The sequence below is a fragment of the Molothrus ater genome, chromosome 5, assembly GCF_012460135.2.
Source record: "Molothrus ater isolate BHLD 08-10-18 breed brown headed cowbird chromosome 5, BPBGC_Mater_1.1, whole genome shotgun sequence".
Taxonomy (NCBI): Eukaryota; Metazoa; Chordata; class Aves; order Passeriformes; family Icteridae; genus Molothrus; species Molothrus ater.
The window spans coordinates 901,288-922,856 of record NC_050482.2 but is presented as its reverse complement, the minus strand read 5'-3'; the positions used below and the strand labels follow the sequence as shown (position 1 = coordinate 922,856).

The window sequence follows — 21,569 nt, the reverse complement described above, 5'->3', positions numbered from 1 at the left end:
ACGGCTCCGGGCTCGGATCCCACACCTGGATCCCGCCCACATTCCCGGTGACGCCGATCCCGTGGAGGTAACGCTCCGCCCGCATTCCCAAAGTTTGGGGAGCAGCCGGAAAAGGCAGCCAGGAGAGGCCGGGAAGAATTCCAGGTTGGGAAAACAACCCTGGGGCAGCCTGGGATAGCGGGAATTGTCCCGGCCCCATGGAATGATCCTGAGTCCCTTTTCCAACCCCAGTCCTGGGGTTCTAAAGGAAAACGGGGGAAACTGGGAAGGAAAATCAGTTTTCATGGATCTACTTGGATATTCCCATGGGAAAAACCATCGGAAGGTGTCCCAGCTTCCCAGGAAAACGCTGGAATGTTGGAGTGGCTGGAGAGGGATTCCACTCCCCTGGGAATTTTTGGATTCCTCAAGGAAAATTGGAGTTCGGCTGAAGCTGCTGGAGAGATCCTGAATTCCATGGAATTCCTGAGGTGGGAAAAGCCCTCCGAGGCCACTGAGGCCAAGCTGGGCCTGATTCCCAACCCGGAGCTGGAATTCCGGAAATTCCCTGGACATCTCCAGGGCTGGGAAGGCAAATGGAAATTCCATGGGAGAATCCTGGAATGGGTTGGGTGGGAATGGAGCTGAAATCCCGCCCAATTCCGACCCTTGGAATTCCATCCCAGCCCCTCCCCACCCTCCCGGCCAGGAATTCCTTCCCAAATCCCATCTGGCCCTGCTCTCTCTTTCCCATAGAATGGGAAAAGCAGCTCCACGGAGCCCCTCCGGTGTCCTCAGGCTCGAATTCCCAGTTTTCCATGGAACTGAGACTTTTCCAACCCGTTTTGTCTGAGGAATGGGATCATGGATTCCCCTGGATTCCTGGAAGCTTCCCAGGCCGGGTTGGAGCAGCCCGGGATCCCGGAATGGGATGGAATTCCAGGAGCTTGGAGTCCCTTCCCACCCCCCAAACCCTTCCATGATTCCCAGAATTCCTGACACTCCCTGAACGCGGGAACCGATCCCAAAAGCTGCTGCCCCCAGACAGTTCCAGAGGCTTGGGAATGCTCCCGGTGGCATTCCAGGGAAACCTTTCCAGGAAGAGTTTTCCTTCCTTCCCTCCCTCCCTCCCTCCACATTCCCATTTCCATGGAATGACGTTGCTCCAGCCCGGAGCTTTTCCAGCTTTTTCCATGATTCCATGAATCCCATCCCACCACCCCAAGAGCAGGGGAGCCACCAGCCCACAGTGGGTGCATGTCATGATTCCAGGAGTTGGGAAGCGGGAAAACACTCTGGGATTAGGAGCTGTCTCCCTGTGGAATGGATTCCCAAAGTGTTCCCGGCAGGAATCCATTCCCTCCCAGTGATCCAGGAAATCCAAGGTTTTCCTGTCAGGGATCCTTTCCTTCCCGGTATTCCCAGTGTTCCCTGCAGGGATCCATTCTCTCCCAGTATTCCCGGGAATCTGAGGTTTTCCCTCTGGAGGAGCCGGCCAGGCCCAGCCCCGCCCCTCATTCCCCAGTGGAATTCCAGTCCCTCCCTGTGCCTTGGGAATGGATCCATGGGGAATTCCCCCTGCCAATTCCAACTGTTCCTGTGCTCCCCACCTCTCCCATCAATCCCTTCCAAACACTTCCATGATTTTCCATCTCTTCCTATCACTCCCATCACTCCCATCATTCCCATTGTTCCCCATTATTCCCATCACTCCCATCATTCCCATGGTTTACAACACTCCCCATCGTTCCTGTCGTTCCCAACATTCCCCATCATTCCCATTGTTTCCATCACTCCCCAACACTTCCCAGCATTCCCAGCGCTCCCACTGATCCCATTGCTCCCATCTCTCCCAATCCCTCCCCAACATTCCCGTTGTTCCCAGTCACTCCCCATCTCTCCCATCCCTCCTTATCCCTCTCCAATATTCCCAATCCTTTTCCATCCCTCCCCATCTCTCCCATCCCTCCCATCCCTCTCCAATATTCCCAACCATTCCCCATCTCTCCATCCCTCCTCACCCCTCCCATTGTTCCCATCCCTTTCCAAGATTCCCAATCATTTCCCAACATTCCTCACCCTTTCCTGTCCCTCCCATTGTTCCCATCCCTCCCATCCGTTCCCATCTCTCCATCCCTCCCAATCATTCCCATTGTTCCCCATCTCTCCCCATCCCTCTCCCATATTCCCAATTCTTTTCCATCCCTCCTCATCTCTCCCATCCCTCCCAATCATTCCTCCCACTGTTCCCATCCCTCCTTATCCCTCTCTGATATTCCAAATTCTTCTCCATCCCTCCTCATCTATCCTTCCCCATCCCTCTCCAATATTCCCAAACTTTTTCCATCTCTCCATCTCTCCATCCCTCCCATCGGTTCCCATCCCTCCCATTGTTCCCCATCCCTCCCATTGTTCCCCATCCCTCCTTATCCCTCTCCAGTATTCCCAATCCTTCTCCACCCCTCCCCATTGTTCCTGTCCTTTCCCATCCCTCTCCAATATTCCAAATAATTCCCACCCCTCCCATTGTTCCCCATCTGTCTCCAATATTCCCAAACCTTTTCCATCTCTCCATCCCTCCCATTGTTCCCATCCCTCCCATCCTTTTCCATCTCTCCATCCCTCCTCATCCCTCCCATCCGTTCCCATCCCTCCCCAGTATTTCCAAACCTTTTCCATCTCCCCATCCCTCCCATTGTTCCCAACCCTCCCATCCCTCCCCAATATTCCCAAACCTTCTCCATCTCCCCATTCCTCCCATTGTTCCCATCCCTCCCATCCTTTTCCATCTCTCCATCCCTCCTCATCCCTCCCATTGTTCCCATCCGTTCCCATCCCTCCACAATATTCCCAAACCTTTTCCATCCCTCTCGTTGTTCCCATCCCTCCCAATCCCTCCCCAATATTCCCAAACCTTCTCCATCCCCCCATCCCTCCCATTGTTCCCATCCCTCCCATCCTTTTCCATCTCTCCATCCCTCCTCATCCCTCCCATTGTTCCCATCCCTCCCCATGCCTCCCCTATATTCCCAAATCTTTTCCATCTCCCCATCCCTCCCATTGTTCCCATCCCTCCCGTTGTTCCCATCCCTCCCATCTGTTCCCATCCCTCCCCAATATTCCCAAACCTTTTCCATCTCCCCATCCCTCCCATTGTTCCCATCCCTCCCAAGCTCCGTTCCCATCCCTCCCCTCGCTCCCTCCCGCTCTGGCTCCCACTTCCCGGCTCCTTCCCAAGCTCCTTCCCGGCGCTCCCGGATTATCCCGGCTCTGATGTCACCCCTGCGGCTCCGCTGGGAGGGACCTGCGGCCGCCGCCCCCTCCCGCCGCTCCTAGAGCCCATCTGGGGAGGGGGCTCCATCCCTCCATCCCTCCCTCCATCCATCGCTGGATCATTCCCGGCTTTTCCCAAGGATGCTCCTTCCCCCCGGCTCCTGGCAATCCGTCACTTAGCAACGCCCGAGGGGGGGAAATTTTGGGATCAAATCCGCCGGGATGAGGATTTAAACTCTGCCCCGCTCCTGCCCGGCCAGCGGCGAGGAGGCAGCGCCGCTTCCATCCAAGAATCCCGGTTTTTATTCCCGCGGGAGACGCGCTTGGCAAGTGTGGGAAGAGACGATTCCCGATGGGGCTCCGCGTTTGACGGGCGAAGCTCCGGATCCCGAAATTCCCGAAATTCCTGCGTGGGCTCCGTTATCCCTGCATTCCTGCGAGGGCTCCGTATCCCTGCATTCCTCTGCAGGTGACTGCGAGGGGCCCGGTGGGCAGCAGGGAACATCCACGATTTCTTCTGCTGCTTCTTCTTTTTTTTTTTTTTAATTCCCTCCTCCTCCTCCTTTTCCTCCTTTTCCTCCTCCTCCTCCACGCCGAGGCAAAAGTCGCTTCCGTCTTTTTGGTGTGACTTTGGGCGAAAAAAAAAAAAAAAAAAAATCCAGGAGGAAAAAAAGAAAAAAAAAACCAAAAAACCAAGGAAAAAAAGAGAGAGAGAGAGAAAGAAAGAAAGAAAGAGAAAGAAGGGGAGGGGAAGCAGCGATCCCTGCGGAGATGAAAGGCTGGATGCGAAGAGTGACAGAGGCCACCCCTGGCTGGTGACAAAGGCCACCCCCGGCTGGTGACAGGGCCACCCCCGGCTGGTGGCAGCGGCCACGGCGCTGGCAGCGATGGTGCTGCGCTCTAACCCTGGCATCATTCTCTTGTGCTCTTTCCTGCCCAGTGACTACATCATCGAGGAGAAGACGGCCGTGCTGCAGAAGCGGGAGCATGAGGGCTTCGGCTTCGTCCTGCGCGGGGCCAAAGGTAAGCCCGGATCCGCTTTTCCAGGCGTGTTTTTCCCAGGATTTCTCTTTTTTCCGTTTTTTTTTTTTTTTTGTGGTTGTTTTTTTTTTTCCCCAGGGTTTTTTGGGGTTTTTTTTCCGTGGATTTTTTCCGGCGTGGTTGTGCAGCGCTGGAGGGGATCGGGCTGGGGCGGTGGCGTGGAATGGGGTTGTGGGTCTGGGGTTTCGGGTTTTGGTTTGGTGCTGGCGGTGCCTCGGGATTTTTGGGAATTTTCACTCCTTTTCCGTCAGGGAATGGACGGCTCAGGGTTCTCATTCCCGCTAATCCTGCGGGGCTCCAAAGGGATTTTCCTTCCCTGGCTCGGTTCGGTGGCGTGGTCTGGGGTTGTGGGCTTGGAGTTCCGGGGGCTGTGGTGCTGGTGCTGCTCATGGTGCCTTGGAATTTTTGGGAATATTCAGTTCACTTCCCTGAGGGAATGAACAGCCCCTGCTCAGCTCCGGAGCCTCATTCCCAGCCATCCTGGGGGGCTCCAAAGGGATTTTCTTCCCCGGGTTTCTCTGGTTCAATGCCATGTCCTGGTGCCATCGTGGCTCTCTCGGAATTTCGGGGGTTTTGGTGCTGGTGGTGCCTTGGAATTTTTGGGAATTGTCGCTGCTTTTCCCTGGGAGAATGAATGGCTCATGGTTCTCATTCCTGGGATTCTCATTCCCAGGCTCCAGAGGGATTTTCCTCCCCGGCTCGTTCAGTGTCGTGGTCTGGGGTTGTGGATTTGGGGCTTGGGGGGGGAGGTTTGGTGCTGGTGATGCCTTGGAATTTGTAGGAATTTTCACTCCTTTTCCCTGTGGAAATGAGCAGCCCTTGCTCGGCTCGGGATCCTCATTCCCAGCAATCCTGGGGGGCTCCAAGGGGATTTTCCTCCCCGGATTTCTCCGGCTCAGTGCCGTGTCCTGCTGCCATCGTGGCTCCCGCAAAATTTCGGGGGTTTTGATGCTGGTGCTGCTCATGGTGCCTTGGAATTTTTGGGGAATTTTTGCTCCCTTTCCCTGGGAGAATGAATGGCTCCGGAGCCCCATTCCCAGCAATCCTGGGGGGGCTCCAAGGGGATTTTCCTCCCTGGATTTCTCCGGCTCAGTGCCGTGTCCTGCTGCCATCGTGGCTCCCTCACATTTTTGGGCAGGTGCTGCTCGTGGTGCCTTGGAATTTTTGAGAATTGTCGCTGCTTTTCCCTGAGGCATGAACAGTTCAGGATTCTCATTCCCGGGATTCTCATTCCCAGGCTCCAGAGGGATTTTCCTCCCTGGCTTGTTTGGTGTCTTGGTCCGGGGTTGTGGATTTGGGGTTTTGGGCGGGGGGGTTTGGTGCTGGTGGCTTGGAATTTTTGGGAATTGTCACTGCTTTTCCCTGAGGGATGAACGGCTCAGGATTCTCATTCCCAGTAATCCTGGGGGGCTCCAAGGGGGTTTTCTTCCCTGGATTTCTCCGGTTCTCTCCAGTTCTGTGCCGTGTCCTGCTGCCATTGTGGCTCTCTCGGCATTTTGGGGGTTTTAGTGCTGGTGGTGCCTTGGAATTTTTGGGAATTTTCTCTTCTTTTCCCCCATGGAATGAACAGCCCGGGATTCTCATTCCTGGTTATCCGGGGAGGGGCTCCAAAGGGATTTTCTTCCCTGGGTTTCTCCAGTTCTGTGCAGTGTCCTGCTGCCATCGTGGCTCTCTCGGAATTTTCAGGAGATTTTCTGTGGATGCTGCTTGGAATTTTTGGGAATTGTCACTTTGCTTCCCGGAGGGATGAGCGGCCCCTGCTCAGCTCCAGAGCCCCATTCCCAGCAATCCTGGGGGGCTCCAAAGGGATTTCCTTCCCTCGTTCTGTCCTCTCCTTTCCCACTTTCTGGGGATTTTGGTGTGGATGCTGCTTGGAATTTTTGGGAATTTTCACTCCTTTTCCCTGTGGGAGTGAACAGCCCCTGCCCAGCTCCATCCATGGCTTTCTGGGGTTGGAGTGCTTGGAGCTTTTCCCTGGATTTTGGCCGGGGGCAGCTGGGGGCTTTTGGGATCCCTGGGGAAAACCGGGAGAGCTTTTCCTGCTGCTCCCACCCCGGAGCTCATTCCCGGCTCATCCCGGGGCTCTCCCAGGGCCGGGATCTTTCCTGGGAGTTTCCCATGGCTCCTTTGTCCAGAATTCCACCTTTTTGCTGCAAAAAAAAAAAAAAAAAAAAAGAATCCCTTGGAGACTTGGGAATGTTCCTATGGATCTAGGGAAGAGGAGGCGGGAAAAGCTCGGGATGGAGGGACCTCTCCACCCCCGGCATTCCCAGGAGCAGAGGGACAGCGGAGCTGTTTTCCATGTGGGAGGAAAGCTGGGAAGAGCTGCAGATCCAGGCTGGAATGGGATTTTCCAGGAGAACTCCTGGATTTCTGTCCCTTCTGTCCCTCCTGTCCCAAGGTTTGCATCCCAGTGGGAATTTCCCTCCCATTCCCTATGGATTTCCCATCCGTGGAGCACCAAGTGAAACTTCAGGGCCCAAAATGGCATCCATGGGGTTTTTTCCTGGGATCAATCCCACAGCTTTTGTGTCAGAAAAAAAATGGGAAATTTAATCCCATTCCCTGGGTTTTTCTTCCTCTTTTTTTTTCCTTCCTGGCTCTCCTGCCATTCCCGGTTTCCCTTCATGTGCTGAGGCTGAGGGAAGCGCTTGGAGTGGGCATGGGGCATGTGGGATTTGGGAATTCTGCGGGATTTGGGAATTCTGTGGGACACAGGGAGGTCATGGATGCAGGGGGTCCTGGCCTGGAAGATCCAGAATCTGGGAATGCTCCCTCTGGAGAAGCATTCCCAAGTTGGGGAAGTGGCTTGGAATCCCCCCCATTTCCTAGCCCCTCATCCCGGTATTCCATGGATTTTGGGCCGGAATTCCATGGATTTTAGACCCAGAGTTGTCCCTGTCCTTGTCACCACTGCTCCCTTTGGATTTTCCTGGAAAACCACTCCAGGCCTGTGGGGAAAAGAGGGAAAAGGAGCTGGGAAAGGCAGGGCTGGAAAAGGCAGGGCTGGAGCTTCATCCCGGGCAGGGAGAGGGAGGCGGATTTTGGGATGATCCTTGAAGAAATTTGCTCTTCCTGCTGCAAATTCCTCCCTGGAATTTTTCCCACTCCATGGGAAAAGGCCCTGCCCACCCTGGGGTCCTTCCCAGCCCATCCCAGCTCCGGCTCTTCCCAGTTCCTGAGGGGAACGTCCCATCCCGTTCCGTCCCAGGGATCGGAGTTGTTCCCGTTTATCCCAGTCCCTGCAGCTCTCGGAGCTGGCTTTGCCCCACATCCAATCCCTTGGGAATTCCCGGGGAATCTGTGGCTCTCCCTGGATCCCTGGGATTGCCCAGGGCCGGGCTGGAGCAGCCTGGGATCATGGAATGCCATCCTGGAATGGGATGAGCTTTGAGGGCCCTTCCCACCCAACCCATTCCACAATTTTATGGAAAACAGGGATGTGTCCTGAAATCCAAATTAAGGGAACGAATCCAAGTTTTTGCTGGATGGGATGAGCTTTCCTTGGTGTGCCTGGAGAGATCCGGGTCATTCCCAAAATTCCTAAGAGTATTCCTTCCTGTGGATCTTCTGAAGGAGCCAGCCCCATGGGAAAGGAGGAAAGGGAACAGCCTGGAGCTGGGCTGGGGGTTGGATATTCCAGGTGGGAATTCCCTGAGCTCAGAACTTGCCAGGATCTGTGGAATCAGTGGATCCTTTGGGAATTCCATGAGCTCTGGCGCTTGCCAGGATCCGTCGAGGATTGAAGGATCCTTTGGGAATTCCCTGAGGTTGGAACTTTCCGGGATCCCTGGGATGGGGACCTGCTCCAACTGCCTCACCACTCCAGGGATGACCAGGATGGGAATTGGTGCTTCCAGGATGGAATTTTGTCCTCCTGGATGGGATTTTGGTGTCCCCAGGATGGAATTTCGGTGTCCCCAGGATGGGATTTGGTGCTTCCAGGATGGAATTTGATTCCCCAGGATGGGATTTGGTTTCTCAGGATGGGATTTGGTTCGCTGGGATAGATTCGTTGTTCCCAGGATAGGATTTGGTGCTTCCAGGATGGAATTTAGTCCCTTCAGGCTGGGATTTGGTGCTTCCAGGATGGAATTTTGTCCCTCTGAATGGGATTTGGTTCCCTCCAGGATGGATTTTGGAGCTCCCAGGCCTTCCTGGTGACCCGGCTCTGCCAGGGCTTCTCCCGCAGCTGGCTCTGGAATTCCAACTGGGAATTCTGGGAATTTAAGCCCAGGAATTCCCAATTCCCCAGCCAGGGCCGTGATGGCTCCTCAGGGGTTCCGATAGCGCTTCCCAGAATTCCAAGTCCGGAGTTTTGGTGGGAAAGGCTGAACCTCCTGGTCAGGGAATTCCCCTCATTCCCAGTGGGAGCTTCCTGGATTTAATTCCCAACTTTTTGGTTTGGTTCTCCTGTTGGATGGGAGACTCTTCCCATTGGATTTCTTCCCTGGGAGGGCATTTAGGGATAGATTTTCCATTATTTCCACACCTGGAGCATTCCCTGGATCGCGTTTGGTCCCAAACTGGTTTTGGGAACGGCTGAGCTGGGAGAGGCGGATCAGGATTCCCAGGATTTGCCGGGAGCAGGGATGTCCTTCTCCTCTCCCTTCTCCAGTCCCAGGGGTTGTAAAACCTGGGAGAAAAATTCCTAAAGGCAGGACAGGGCTTGGAGCACCGTGGGATCGTGGGAAGTGTCCAAGGGTTGGAATTGGGTGGGATATGGGTCCCTTCCCACCCAAACCATTCCAGGGGGAGCTCCAGTGCTCCCGACACCAGGAGGACCTGGAAATCCCGGAGCAAATCCAGAGGGTTGGATCAGCTTCCCTCTGAAAAACTGGGAATGCTCCCCTGGAGAGGACAAGGATCCAGGGAGAGCTCAGAGCCCCTGGCAGGGCCTGAAGGGGCTCCAGGAGAGCTGCAGAGGGACTGGGGCCAAGGCCTGCAGGGACAGCACCCAGGGAATGGCTCCCAGTGCCAGAGGGCAGCCAGGGATGGGATCTTGGCAATGAGCAATTCCTGGCTGGGCTGGGATTGCCAGAGCAGCTGGGGCTGCCCCTGCATCCCTGGCAGTGCCCCAGGCCAGGCTGGAGAAATCTGGGATGGTGGGAATTGTCCCTGTGTCCCTTTGTCCCCTCCTGGATAAAATTCTGCTCCTGGAATTATTCCGCAGGGAGACAATTCCCAATTCCCGAGCATTTTCCCATTTGCCAAATCCTTCAGGCTCTGGCAGCGCTTCCCAAATCCTGGATCACGACGTGCACCCGCCGTGGGCTGGTGGCTCTCAGCCCACGGAAAAAGCTGGAAAAGTGCCTGGAATGACACATGGATAACTCAGGGGATGGATGGGCATGGGATGCTGTGGGATCCACGGGAATGTGGGATTTGCTCCGTGAAATTTATCCCAGAGAATCCATGGCTGGGATCCCTGGACGTGTCCAAGGCCAGGTCGGACACTTGGAGCATCCTGGGATCAGAGGAGCTGAGATCCTGGAAGGATCCTGGAGGGTTTGGAGAGCGCTCCGACACTCCGTCGGAATGTCTAAAAATAGGGATGAGCTGTCAAGCGTTTGCCACTTCTCCCGGGAAAGGCAGAAATCGTGGAAAGCCGTTGGTGGGAAGCAGCTGAGAAGCTTCAGCACAGGGAGGGGTGGCAGGGAAAGGTTCCCTGGGTGCGATCCGTGCCGGAGTGGAAAAATCCCGCCTAAAATGTGGGAGAAAAAACGGAGAGAGGAGGAAAAGTCTTGGATCTGGGTGGAAACGGAGGCTTGGTTTGGCGGGAAGGGAGGGGAACGCTGGGAATGTCGCTGGAAGGGCGTCAAAGGAGAGGCCACCGGGGTCACCTCGGGGATCTGGGATCCATCCGCTCCTAAAAATCCATTTCTTGGGATAGTCTGTAGGGATGAGAGTTTCTCCTGGCTCCTGATCCGCTCCAGGCGGATTTGGGAATGAGGAGACCCTGCGGCTCCGTGGGAAGGACTTGGCTGGAAGTGAGAGGGATGAGGGAAAACTTGGGATAAGGAGAGCAGGAAGGATTGAATGGATGGATTTTCCTCAGGCTGGATTGTCCCAGTGGGAATTTCTCCTGTTTTCCAGAGCTCTTGTGGGTCTGGGTGGATCCTCTGGATCTATTCTGGAAGCCAAAGGTTTGGGATCGACCCAGGGTGGAATTCCCAGATCCTGGCAATGGAAACCATTGGAAAACTTCCTGGGCTGTGCCCATGGGATCTCCTGGATCCTGGGGGATCCTTGGGATGGGCTGGGGGGTCCTTCCCAGGCAGGCCCCACCAGGGTTGGGGAATTGTGGAATCCTTGCCCATGGAATGCCGGCAGTGCCTCGGGAAGGGCCCCCGAGCCCCCCAGGGATCCGTGCAGGGAGAGCCTGGGAAAAGTGGGATGTGCCCTGGGCTGGGGCCAGGGCAGCTCTGCCGGGATCGGGGCAGGGATCGGGAATGTCCTTCTGGGCCTGCCCAGCTCCTGCCAGGAGCCAGCGGGGATCGGGATCTGCTCCAGGGAATGAGCCCCGGGAAAAGAGGGAGCGGCCTCAGCCTGGGCCAGGGCAGGCTCAGCTCTGGGATTTGGGATCGTTTTCCATGGAAAGGGGTCAGGCCTTGGCAGGGGCTGCCCAGGGAGCTCTGGAGTCGCCGTCCCTGGAGGTGTCCAGGGAATCCCCGTTCCTGGTGGGATCCAAATCCATGTGGATGCAGCACTTGGGCACATGGATCGGGGGTGGCCTCGGCAGTGCTGGGAACGGTTGGATTTGATGTTCTCCAAGGGATTTTCCAACCCAAATGACTCCATGACTCCATCATTGATTCCATGACTGATTCTATTATTGGTTCCATCATTGATTCCATTGTTAATTCCATGACTGAGTACATTGTTTATCCCATCCTGGATTCCATCACTGATTCCTTCTTTGATTCCTTTATTGATTCTTTCATTGATTCCATTATTAGTGCCATTATTGATTCCATCTTGGATTCCTTCATTGATTCCATCATTGATTCCATCTTGGATTCCATCTTGGATTCCATCATTGATTCCATTATTAGTTCCATTATTGATTCCATCTTGGATTCCTTCATTATTCCCATCATTGATTCCATCATTGATTCCAATACTGATTCCACCTCGGATTCCATCACTGAGGTGGGAACAGGGGCAGGACAAGGGCTGGGATTCAAATCCATGAATCCATGGATGTGGCACTTGGGGACACGGATCAGGGGTGGCCTCGGCACTGCTGGGGACAGTTGGATTTGATGCTCTCCAAGGGATTTTCCAGCTCATAATTCCATCATTGATTCCATTATTGGTTCCACCTTGGATTCTATTGTTGATTCCTTCATTGAGTCCATCTTGGATTCCATCATTGATTCCATTATTAGTTCCGTTATTAGATCCATTATTGACTCCATCTTGGATTCTTTCATTGATTCCCTCTTGGATTCCATCATTGATTCCTTCTTGGATTCCATTATTGATTCCATCTTGGATGCCTTCATTATTTCCATCACTGATTCCATCATTGATTCCAATACTGATTCCATCACTGAGGTGGGAACAGGGGCAGGACAAGGGCTGGGATTCAAATCCATGAATCCATGGATGTGGCACTTGGGGACACGGATCAGGGGTGGCCTCGGCACTGCTGGGGACAGTTGCACTCCGAGGCTTTTCCAGCTCCGTAATTCCACGATTTTAGGAATGCTGTGCACGGGCTGAGCCTTCCCTTACGGAATTTCCTTGGAAATCCCTCAGTTCCCCTTCCCGTTGTGTTTTCCAGCCGAGACCCCGATCGAGGAGTTCACGCCCACGCCAGCATTCCCAGCGCTGCAGTACCTGGAATCCGTGGATGTGGAAGGAGTCGCCTGGAGAGCGGGATTGCGCACGGGGGACTTTCTGATCGAGGTGAGCTCCTCCCGGAATTCCACCCCTTCCCAGCGAGTTTTGGGAATTGCCCAGGGGTTTTGGAATTCTACCAGGTATGGGTCAGGAGGAGCCGTAGTCCTCCAGGTCATGGAACTTCCAGAGGTTCTTTGGGTGTGGATCCAGAGGGATCCCGGAGTCCTCCAGGTGTGGATCAGGAGGATCTGGAATTCTCCAGGTGTGGAGATCCAGAGGGATCCAGAGTCCCTCAGTGCCAGTGAATCCCCGTGGAATTGTGGGTGCTCCATCCCGTGGAGAACACACCGGGATTTTCAGGGTATTCCCTGAATTTGTTGGTGCTTTAGGGATTTTCCTGGCTGGAGGAGGAACTTGGGATGTTCCCATGGGATTGGTGGGACCAGGACAGGGCTGGAGTTTAGAAAGGCGGAAAAAAGGTTTCCCAGTAGGAAATCCAGGGAATGATTCAGGGACTGGATACAGGCACTGTTTGCTTGGAAAAGGATCATGGAAAGTTGGATTGCAATGGAATGTGCAGAGAGTTGGGATTGGGACGGATCCTGCCAGGCTGGGAGAGCTGGGAATGTTCCCCTGGAGAAGGGAAGGATCCAGGGAGAGCTTCCAGCACATTCCAGGGGCCCCAGGAGAGCTGCAGAGGGACTGGTGCCAAGGCCTGCAGGGACAGCCCCCAGGGAATGGCTCCCAGTGCCAGAGGGCAGCCAGGGATGGGATCTTGGCAATGAGCAATTCCTGGCTGGGCTGGGATTGCCAGAGCAGCTGGGGCTGCCCCTGCATCCCTGCAGTGTCCAAGGAAGGATTGGAGCAGCCTGGGATGGTGGGAAGTGTCCCCAGAATGAGCTTTGAGGTTCTTCCCACCCAAACCATTCCAGAATTCTATTTGGGATAAATTTCTGGCATTTTGTGCTGCAGGACGTGCTTTGGGTGGGAATCTGATCCTGATTTTCTCCACACTGAGGATTTCAGGCTCTGTCTCCATGGAAAGCTGGGAGGAGACCTGGGACATTCCCACTCCTGCTTGTCCTGACTGGAGAAGGAGGAAAACAAAGCCCGGAGGGATTTGGGATGGCTGGAGGCTCCTTTCCATGGAGAAATTCCCAAAAATCCAATCCAAACCTGCCCTGGCCCAGGCTGAGGCCGCTCCCTCTTTTCCCGGGGCTCATTCCCTGGAGCAGATCCCGATCCCCGCTGGCTCCTGGCAGGAGCTGGGCAGGCCCAGAAGGACATTCCCGATCCCTGCCCCGATCCCAGCAGAGCTGCCCTGGCCCCAGCCCGGGGCACATCCCACTTTTCCCGGGCTCTCCCTCCACGGATCCCTGGGGGGCTCAGGGGCCCTTCCCGAGGCACTGCCGGCATTCCATGGGCAAGGATTCCACAATTCCCCAACCCTGGTGTGGTTTGGGTTGGAAGAACCTCCCAGCCCATCCACTTCCAACCCCTGGACACCTCCCACCATCCCAGGCTGCTCCAATCCTTCCTTGGGCACTGCAGGGATGCAGGGGCAGCCCCAGCTGCTCTGGCAATCCCAGCCCAGCCAGGAATTCCTCATTGCCAAGATCCCATCCCTGGCTGCCCTCTGGCACTGGGAGCCATTCCCTGGGTGCTGTCCCTGCAGGCCTTGGCCCCAGTCCCTCTGCAGCTCTCCTGGAGCCCCTGCAGGCCCTGCCAGGGGCTCTGAGCTCTCCCTGGAGCCTTCCCTTCTCCAGGGGAACATTCCCAAATTTCCCAACCCAACTCCAGAGGGGTTCCAGCCTTGGAGCAGCTCCAGAGCCTCCTCTGGATTCATTCCAGTGGATTCAGGAGCTGTTTTGGGAATTCCCTCAGCTCTTCCCTTCCCCACTGGGAATTTTCCCTTTCCCTCTGAGCTCTGGGAGCTCCTTTTATCCATGGAATCCAATTTCCGGATTTTCCTCCTCTCCGCCTTTTCCATGGATAATTTCCCAGCTCCAGCCTGGCATATTCCCTGAACTTCCTTTTGGGGCCAGTGTGACACCGGGAATGTCCCTGCTCAGCGCCCGGGAGAGGCTTCCCAAAATCCTGGAGCTGTTCCCATGTGCTTCTCCTCAGAATCCCAGGATCCCTGGGCTTGGAAAAGAATTCCAAGGGCACCGAGCCCAAGCTGGGCCTGATCCCCAGCCCAGAGCCCCGAGTGGAATTCCAGGAATTCCCTGGACACCTCCAGGGACGGGGACTCCAAAGCTCCCTGGGCAGCCCCTGCCAAGGCCTGACCCCCCTTTCCATGGGGAAATCCCTGCGGATTCCAAGCTTCCAGAAATCCTCCAGGTGTGGATCCAGAAGGATCCAGAGCTCTCCAGGTGATGGAGCTTCCAGGACTTTTCCAGGCGTGCATCAGTCGGTTCCAGAGCCCTCCGGGTGTGGATCAGGAGGTTCTGTAATTCCAGAGATGTGGATCCAGAGGGATCCAAAGTCCTGAACATGTTGAAGCTTCCAGAAGTTTTCCAGATGTGGATCCAGAGGGCCCTGAGGTCCTCCAGGTGGTGGAACTGCCAGGAGCTCTCCAGGCGTGGATGAGGAAGTTCTGGAATTCTCCAGGTGTGGATCCCGAGGGATCCGGAGGGATCCAGAGTCCCCACATTCCCTTTGGGAATTGGGTCACTCCTGGAGGTGTTCCGAGCTGCCCTCGGTGCCAATTCCAGCCCTGAATTCCATTCGGGAAGGCGCTGGCAGGAATTCCTCCCGGAAAATCTGGAGCAGCCTCTGGAACAGCCACAGTTTAGGCTGGAAATCAGGAAAATTCCTCCTGGAGGGAGGCAAATCCCAGTGGATTCGGGGGACCCGGATCCAGGGTGGCCCTGGCAGAGCTGGGAATTCTGGGATTTGATCTCCAAAGGCTTTTCCAACCTCCAACAATTCCATGATCCCATGAACCACATTCCGGGAATGGCTCCATGAGGAAATTCCCGGTGCCAGGCTGGGGAATTGCCAAGATCCAACCTCTCCGGGGGGGGGGGGGGATTGGGAAAATCCCACCAGAATTCCAGAGGAAAATCCAGGATTTCCAGCCTTTTGTCTCCCTCCATCCTGGGAGGTTTTCGGTCCTGGAATTTTTTCCATGAGGAGCCTTGAAAGTGGAGAACTTTGACCACTTCCATGAGAATTCCATGATTCCTTGAGGATCCATGTGGGAATTCCCAGGATTTGGGATACAGACATGGCTGGAAATCCATGGATATTTCCAGGATTTAGGGACGGATTTTATTGTTATCCCGAGGTTTTTTGAAGGGAAAACTGGAATGAGGGATCCAGGTGGGATCCCGGCATCCCCTGGGGAGGTTTGGATGGGATATTTGGGAATGCTGCTCCATGGGAAAGGTTGGGAAGCTTTGGAAGGAGCAGTGGTGGAGTCAAATCCTTGGGAATGTTCAAAAAAGCCTGGATTTGGGAATGTGGGTTAGTGGTGGTCTCTGAGGGCTTTTCCAACCTCAACAATTCCATGATTTTCTTTGGGAATGAGGAAAAAATCCTGTTCTGGGCAGTGGTGGGAATGGGATGATCCCATCCCAACCGTTCCATGATCCCAATGAACAAAATTCCAGAGTTTTTTTTTAAGGACACAGAGCCCAAAAATACAGGAGGGGAGAGGGGAAAAAAATCCTCTGGGACAAAAAATTCCCCCTCTGGAATTGCGGGAATGAGGGAGCGCTGAAACATTCCCGGATCCTCTCCCTGCTGGAAAGGTCAGGAAGCAAAAAGCAGGAAATGCGGATAATTCCGGCTCCGGAGCGTGGGAGGTTGATAAAAAGGATCCGAGGAAATATCAAAGGCCGGGATTTCGGATCATTGGGAATTTGGGAGCATTGGGGGAAAAAAAAAAAAAAAAAGGAAAAAAAAAAGAGGCTGATCCAGCTCCTCCAGTTTTTTATGGAAATGCTCAAAATTTGGGATATTCTGGTGTGGGGAAAAAAAAAGCTGGAATGTTCTGCTCCGAGTTGGGAGCGAATGCGGAGCTCGGATTTCTCCAGGAGATGTCTCAGAACACGAAGTTTCCCAGTAACCAAGGAGAGAGGAATTCCTAAAAATATCCATTCCCAAATTACCGGGCTGGGAGAGCGGATCCCGGAGATCTGCGGGAGGGGGCTCTGGGAATGCTGCTCAGCCCTGGAATTCCGGAGGCTCGGGATGAGCGTTGGGCTCTCCCAGTTTTTCCGGAGGGAGGGAATTGAGGGAAATCGAGGCAGGGATGAACTGGGAGCACAGGGAATTCCAGGATTGAAATCCCAAGGAATTCCGTGGGGGTGGAGGTCGGGCTCAGGTTATCCCAAGGGTTTTGTTGGAATTCCTTCAAATTCAGGTGGAAGTAAATAGAATTAGGAGTGGGAGACAATTCCCAACAATTCCCTGGCTGGATCCAGGTGGGAATCGGGATCTGATCCCGAGGGAAAGGGGGACAGGATGAGAGGGAATGGCCTCAAGCTGAGCCAAGAATGGAATATTTGGGAAAAATCCTTTGTGGAAAAGTTTGGGAAGGATTGGAATGGGCTGAGCAGGGCTGTGGGAATCGCCATTCCCAAGGGGTTTCAAATCCATGGATTGGGGGTGGGAATGGCAGTGCTGGGAATGCTCCTGGCGGGATTTCCAGCCTCAGAGATTCCCAGATTCCAGGATTTCATTCCCAGCCTGGGAAATGCTGACGGGAGAAGCTTGGGAATTTCCCATTCCAGCAAACCCTGCCAGGCAGGGAATGGAGGTTCTAGGCTCGGGAATTCCCTTGGGAAAAGGGAATTCTCCCAGGAATTTCTAGATTTCTCCTGGATTCTTTGGTTGGATGTGGCAGATCCTGGAAGGACAAAATTCCTGAGCTCCCTGAAATTCCCACTTGGATCCTGGATGGGGGATGGACCCAGCAGGATTGGTATGGGAGCTGGGAATGATTCAGGAGGTGGGAAAAGGGATGAGGATCCAGGGATTCCTGGCTCTGGGATGCAGGTGTGGAATTCCAGCAGTTTGGAAGGAGCTCAGTGCACATGGAGAGAATTCCCTGGAAAACCATTCCATGGATTCCAGTGAATCCCATGGGAATTTGCCCATGGAATGGGGTGGACTTGGAGAGAGGGGAAAGGTCCAAGCCGAGATCCTCGGGAGGATTTGGGGATCTGGAGAATCCTGGATAATCCCAAATTCTCTGGAATGGCAATCCCTGGATTTCTGCTCTTTCCTCTTGCTGAAGGTTCATCCCAAAATTCCTGTAGTTCTTCCCAACGCTCTTTGTTTATCCCATGGATCCATCCTTTGCTCCGGGAAACTCCGGATTCCCGGGAATTGTTGGTAGCTCTGAAGGTTCCTGAAGCAAAGGAGCCGGGATGGGCTCAGGGCCGTCCCTCGGGATGGATCCATGGGATAAACACAGAGCATTGGGAAGAACCCTGGAATTTGGGATGAACCCTCACCAGGAGGAAAGAGCAGAAATCCAGGGATTGCCATTCCAGAGAATTTGGGATTATCCAGGATTCTCCAGATCCCCAAATCCTCCCGAGGATCTCGGCTTGGACCTTTCCCCTCCCTCCAAGTCCACCCCATTCCATGGGCAAATTCCCATGGGATTCACTGGAACCCATGGAATGGTTTTTCCAGGGAATTCTCTCCATTCTGAACACTCCACGATCAGACACTCCAAAAAGCCCGGGAAAACCCCTTTTTTTTTTTTTTTTTTTTTGTTTCTTTTGGAATCTCCCAGCAGGAATTGGCCATTCCCATCATTCCCATCTCCTCCTCACCGTCACCGGGCGCTGATTCCCAACCGCCGCAAAAAAGACGGGAAAAGCTGGGGAAAAAAACCAAAAAAACAAAACAAAAAAAAAAAAACAGGAAAAATGGGATTTTTTGCTGACCACTTTGGTATTTTTTTTTTTTCCGCACTGGGAATTCTGATCCATGTTTTTTTTCCCCCGGGAGCGCAGGTGAACGGCGTGAACGTGGTGAAGGTGGGGCACAAGCAGGTGGTGGCGCTGATCCGGCAGGGCGGGAATCACCTCCTGATGAAAGTCGTGTCCGTCAGCCGCAAGCCCGACTCCGAGGAGGGATCCCGCAAAAAGGGTGAGCCGCAATTCCCGGGAATCCCGCGACTCCGGGGGCTCGGGACGGGGCCGGGGCGGCCCCGGCGAGGAGAGGGAGTGGCGGGGGTGGAAAATCCCGGGGCGGGATGCGCCGGGTTTTGGGATGCGCTGATTTTTGCCATGCGTCTGTTTTTTTGGGATGTGCCTGGTTTTGGGATGCGCCAGTCCCAGGATGCGCCGATTTTTGGGATGTGTTGATGTTTGGGGTGTGCCGGTTTTTGGGATGCGATAATTTTTGGGATGTGTCCATTTTTTCTAGGATGTGCCAGTTTTTGGGATGTGTCCATTTTCTAGGATGTGCCGGTTTTTTGGGATGAGCCGACTTTTGGGATGCGCCGGTTTCTAGGATGAGCCGGTTTCTGGGATGTGCCAATTTTTGGGATGCGTTGATGTCGGGATGTAATGGTTTTTGGGATATGTCCGTTTTTTGGAATGTCCCAGTTTTTGGGATGTGCTGGTTTTTGGGATACGTCGGGTTTTGGGATGCGCCAATTTCAGGATGCGCTGATTTTTGGGACGTGTTGATGTTTGGGATACGCCAGTTTTCGGGATGTGCTGGTTTATGGGATTTCAGGGATTCCGGGGATTCAGGGAGGGCTGGAGTGGCCCCAGCAAGGAGAGGGAGTGGCGGGGGTGGAAAATTCCAGGTGGGAAGCGCCATTTTTTTGGGATGTGCTAATTTTTGGGATACACCAATTTCAGGATGTGCCAGTTTTTGGGATGTGTTGGCATTGGGACGCAATGATTTTTGGGATGCAATGATTTTTGGGATATGTCCATTTTTTGGGATGCGCCGGTTTTTGGGATACACTCGGTTTTGGGATGCACCAATTTCAGGATGTGCCGCTTTTTGGGATGTGTTGATGTTGGGATGCAATGATTTTTGGGATGCGATGATTTTTTGGGATGTGCTGGTTTTTGGGATGTTTCCATTTTTTTCAGGATGTGCCATTTTTTGGGGAGATGTGCCAGTTTTTGGGATATGCTGATTTTTGGGATGCGTCAATTTTAGGATGCGCCGATTTTTGGGAGGTGTTGATGTTGGGATGCGATGGATTTTAGAACGCAACGATTTTTGGGATACGTCCATTTTTTGGGATGTGCTAGTTTTTTGGGATGTCTTGATTTTTGGGATGTGCTGGGTTTTGGGACACATTGATGTTTGGGATGCAAAAATTTTTGGGATTTGCTCATTTTGGTTGTGCTGATTTTTGGGATGCATTAATGTTAGGGATACAAAGATTTTTGGGATGTCCCCATTTTTGGGATGTTCCTGTTTTTGGGATGCGCCTGTTTTTGGGATGCGCCCTTTTTTTTGGGACTTGTTGATTTTTGGGATGTGCCAGTTTCTGGGATGCGCTGATTTTTGGGAATGTGGGAGGCGGGCAGGGAAGATCAGGAAGGTCCCAGCCACATCTGTGGAATTGTGGTGTTTTTGGGGAATTGCTTGGATTCCAAAGATAAGGAATTTCTGGAATTGTGGCAAACAAGGAACAAGAGTTTTGGGAACTCATGGATGCGGGAAGGGAGGGATTTGGGGAGTCCCGGGATGGGTTTTGGGAATCACTTTTGATTCCCATGATCTGGAATTCCTGGAATTCCCATCAGCTGCTCCAGGCTCCGGCTCCACCTCGGAATTGTTGGGATGGGAAGCAAGCCTGGGAATTTCTAGGAATGTTGTGGGGCAGGATGGTGATCCCAAAGGATCACTGGGAATTCCGGGATGGAGCCAGGGAGTCACTGTGGGAATTCCTGGGCACAACTGGGAATCCAGAGGGATCCCAGAAAGTTCTGGGATTTAATTCCATGGGTTCTGGATTCCAGGAGCAGATCCAAGTGCTCGGGCAGGGCAGGGATTTGTCCAAAGGGACGGGAACATCTGGAAGCACAGGAAAGAGCCAGGAGGGGTTTGGGGGGATTGGGGCTGAAATTCCAGGGAATGGGAGCAGAGGGATGGGAAAAGGGGGTGGAATTATGGAGATGGGAAGAGAAGCTGGAATCAGGGGGATGGGAGTTTGGGAAGCAGGATTAGGATGGGATGAACAGGAGGAGGAAGATGGAAGCAGGGATGGAAACAGGAGATGGAAGCAGAGGGATGGGAGCAGAGGGATGGAAGCAGGGATGGAAACAGGGATGGAAACACAGGGAATGGAAGCAGGGAATGGGAGCAGAGAGATGAGAACAGGGGATGAAAGTGGAGGGATAAAAACCGGGAACGGGGGAATGGGAGCAGGGAATGGGAACATGAGGATGGAAATGGGGGGACAGGAGGGACAGGAGGAGGGATGGGAGCTGGGATGGGAGCAGGGAATGGGAACGGGATGGGAGCAAGGACAGGAGCAGGGAATAAAAATGGGGGAAAGGAGCAGGGGGTGGGAGTTGGGATGGAAGTGGAGGGACAGGAGTAGGGATGGGAGCAGGGAATGGAAACACAGGGACAGGAGCAGGGGACACGAGAGACAGGAGCAGGAATGGCAGCAGGAATGAGAGCAGGGATGGGAGCAAGGGATGGGAGCAAGGGATGGGAGCAAGGGATGGGAGCAAGGAACAGGAGAGACAGGAGCAGGGGATGGGAGCAGGGAATGAAAATGGGGGAAGGAGCAGGGGATGGGAGCAGGGATGGAAGTGGAAGGACAGGAGCAGGAATGAAAGCAGGGAATGGAAACAGGACGGGAGCAGGGAAGAGACAGGAGCAGGAATGGCAGCAGGAATGGGAGCAGGGATGGAAGCAGAGGGATTGGAGCAGGGATGGGAGCAAGGGATGGGAGCAGGGATGGGAGCAGGGAATGAAAATGGGGGGATAGGAGTGGGAGATGGGATCAGGGGACAGGAGAGACAGGAGCAGGGATGGGAGTGGGAGATGGGATCAGGGATAGAAGCAGAGGGATTGGAGCAGGGAATGGAAATGGGGGAAGGAGCAGAGGGTGGAAGTGGAGGGACCGGAGCAGGAATGGAAGCAGGGAATGGAAACACAGGGCCAGGAGCGGGGACAGGAGAGAGGAGCAGGAATGGAAACTGGGTTGGGAGCAGAGGGATTGGAGCAGGGAATGGAAATGGGGGAACTGGAGCCAGAGACGGGAGCAAGGGATGGAAATGGGATGGGAGCAGGAGACAGGAGCAAGGGATGGAGGGAAACAGGAATGGGAGCAGGAATTGGAAACAGGGATGGGAGCAGGGGGGTTGGAGTAAAGAATGGGAGCAGGGATGGGAGCAGGGATGGAATCAGGGATGGAATCAGGGGGATTGGAGCAGGGGATGGGATCAGGGGGATGGGAGCAGGGATGGAATCAGGGA

At 54.1% G+C, this 21,569-nt stretch overlaps 1 protein-coding gene across 4 annotated transcripts in view; it reads left to right on the top strand.

The window, feature by feature from the left end:
* SHANK3 (SH3 and multiple ankyrin repeat domains 3) overlaps positions 1-21,569 on the top strand; it is a 164,735-nt gene that overhangs the window by 97,795 nt on the left and 45,371 nt on the right. For all 4 annotated transcript variants that reach the window (XR_008508403.1, XM_054514833.1, XM_054514835.1 and 1 more), the window contains exons 16-18: positions 4,193-4,275; positions 12,083-12,207; positions 18,120-18,255. Coding sequence is in view for 3 of the 4 variants with exons in the window: in XM_054514833.1 (XP_054370808.1) it covers positions 4,193-4,275; positions 12,083-12,207; positions 18,120-18,255 (344 nt within the window). In the remaining variant the exon portion in view is untranslated. The remainder of the gene's footprint in view (positions 1-4,192; positions 4,276-12,082; positions 12,208-18,119; positions 18,256-21,569) is intronic.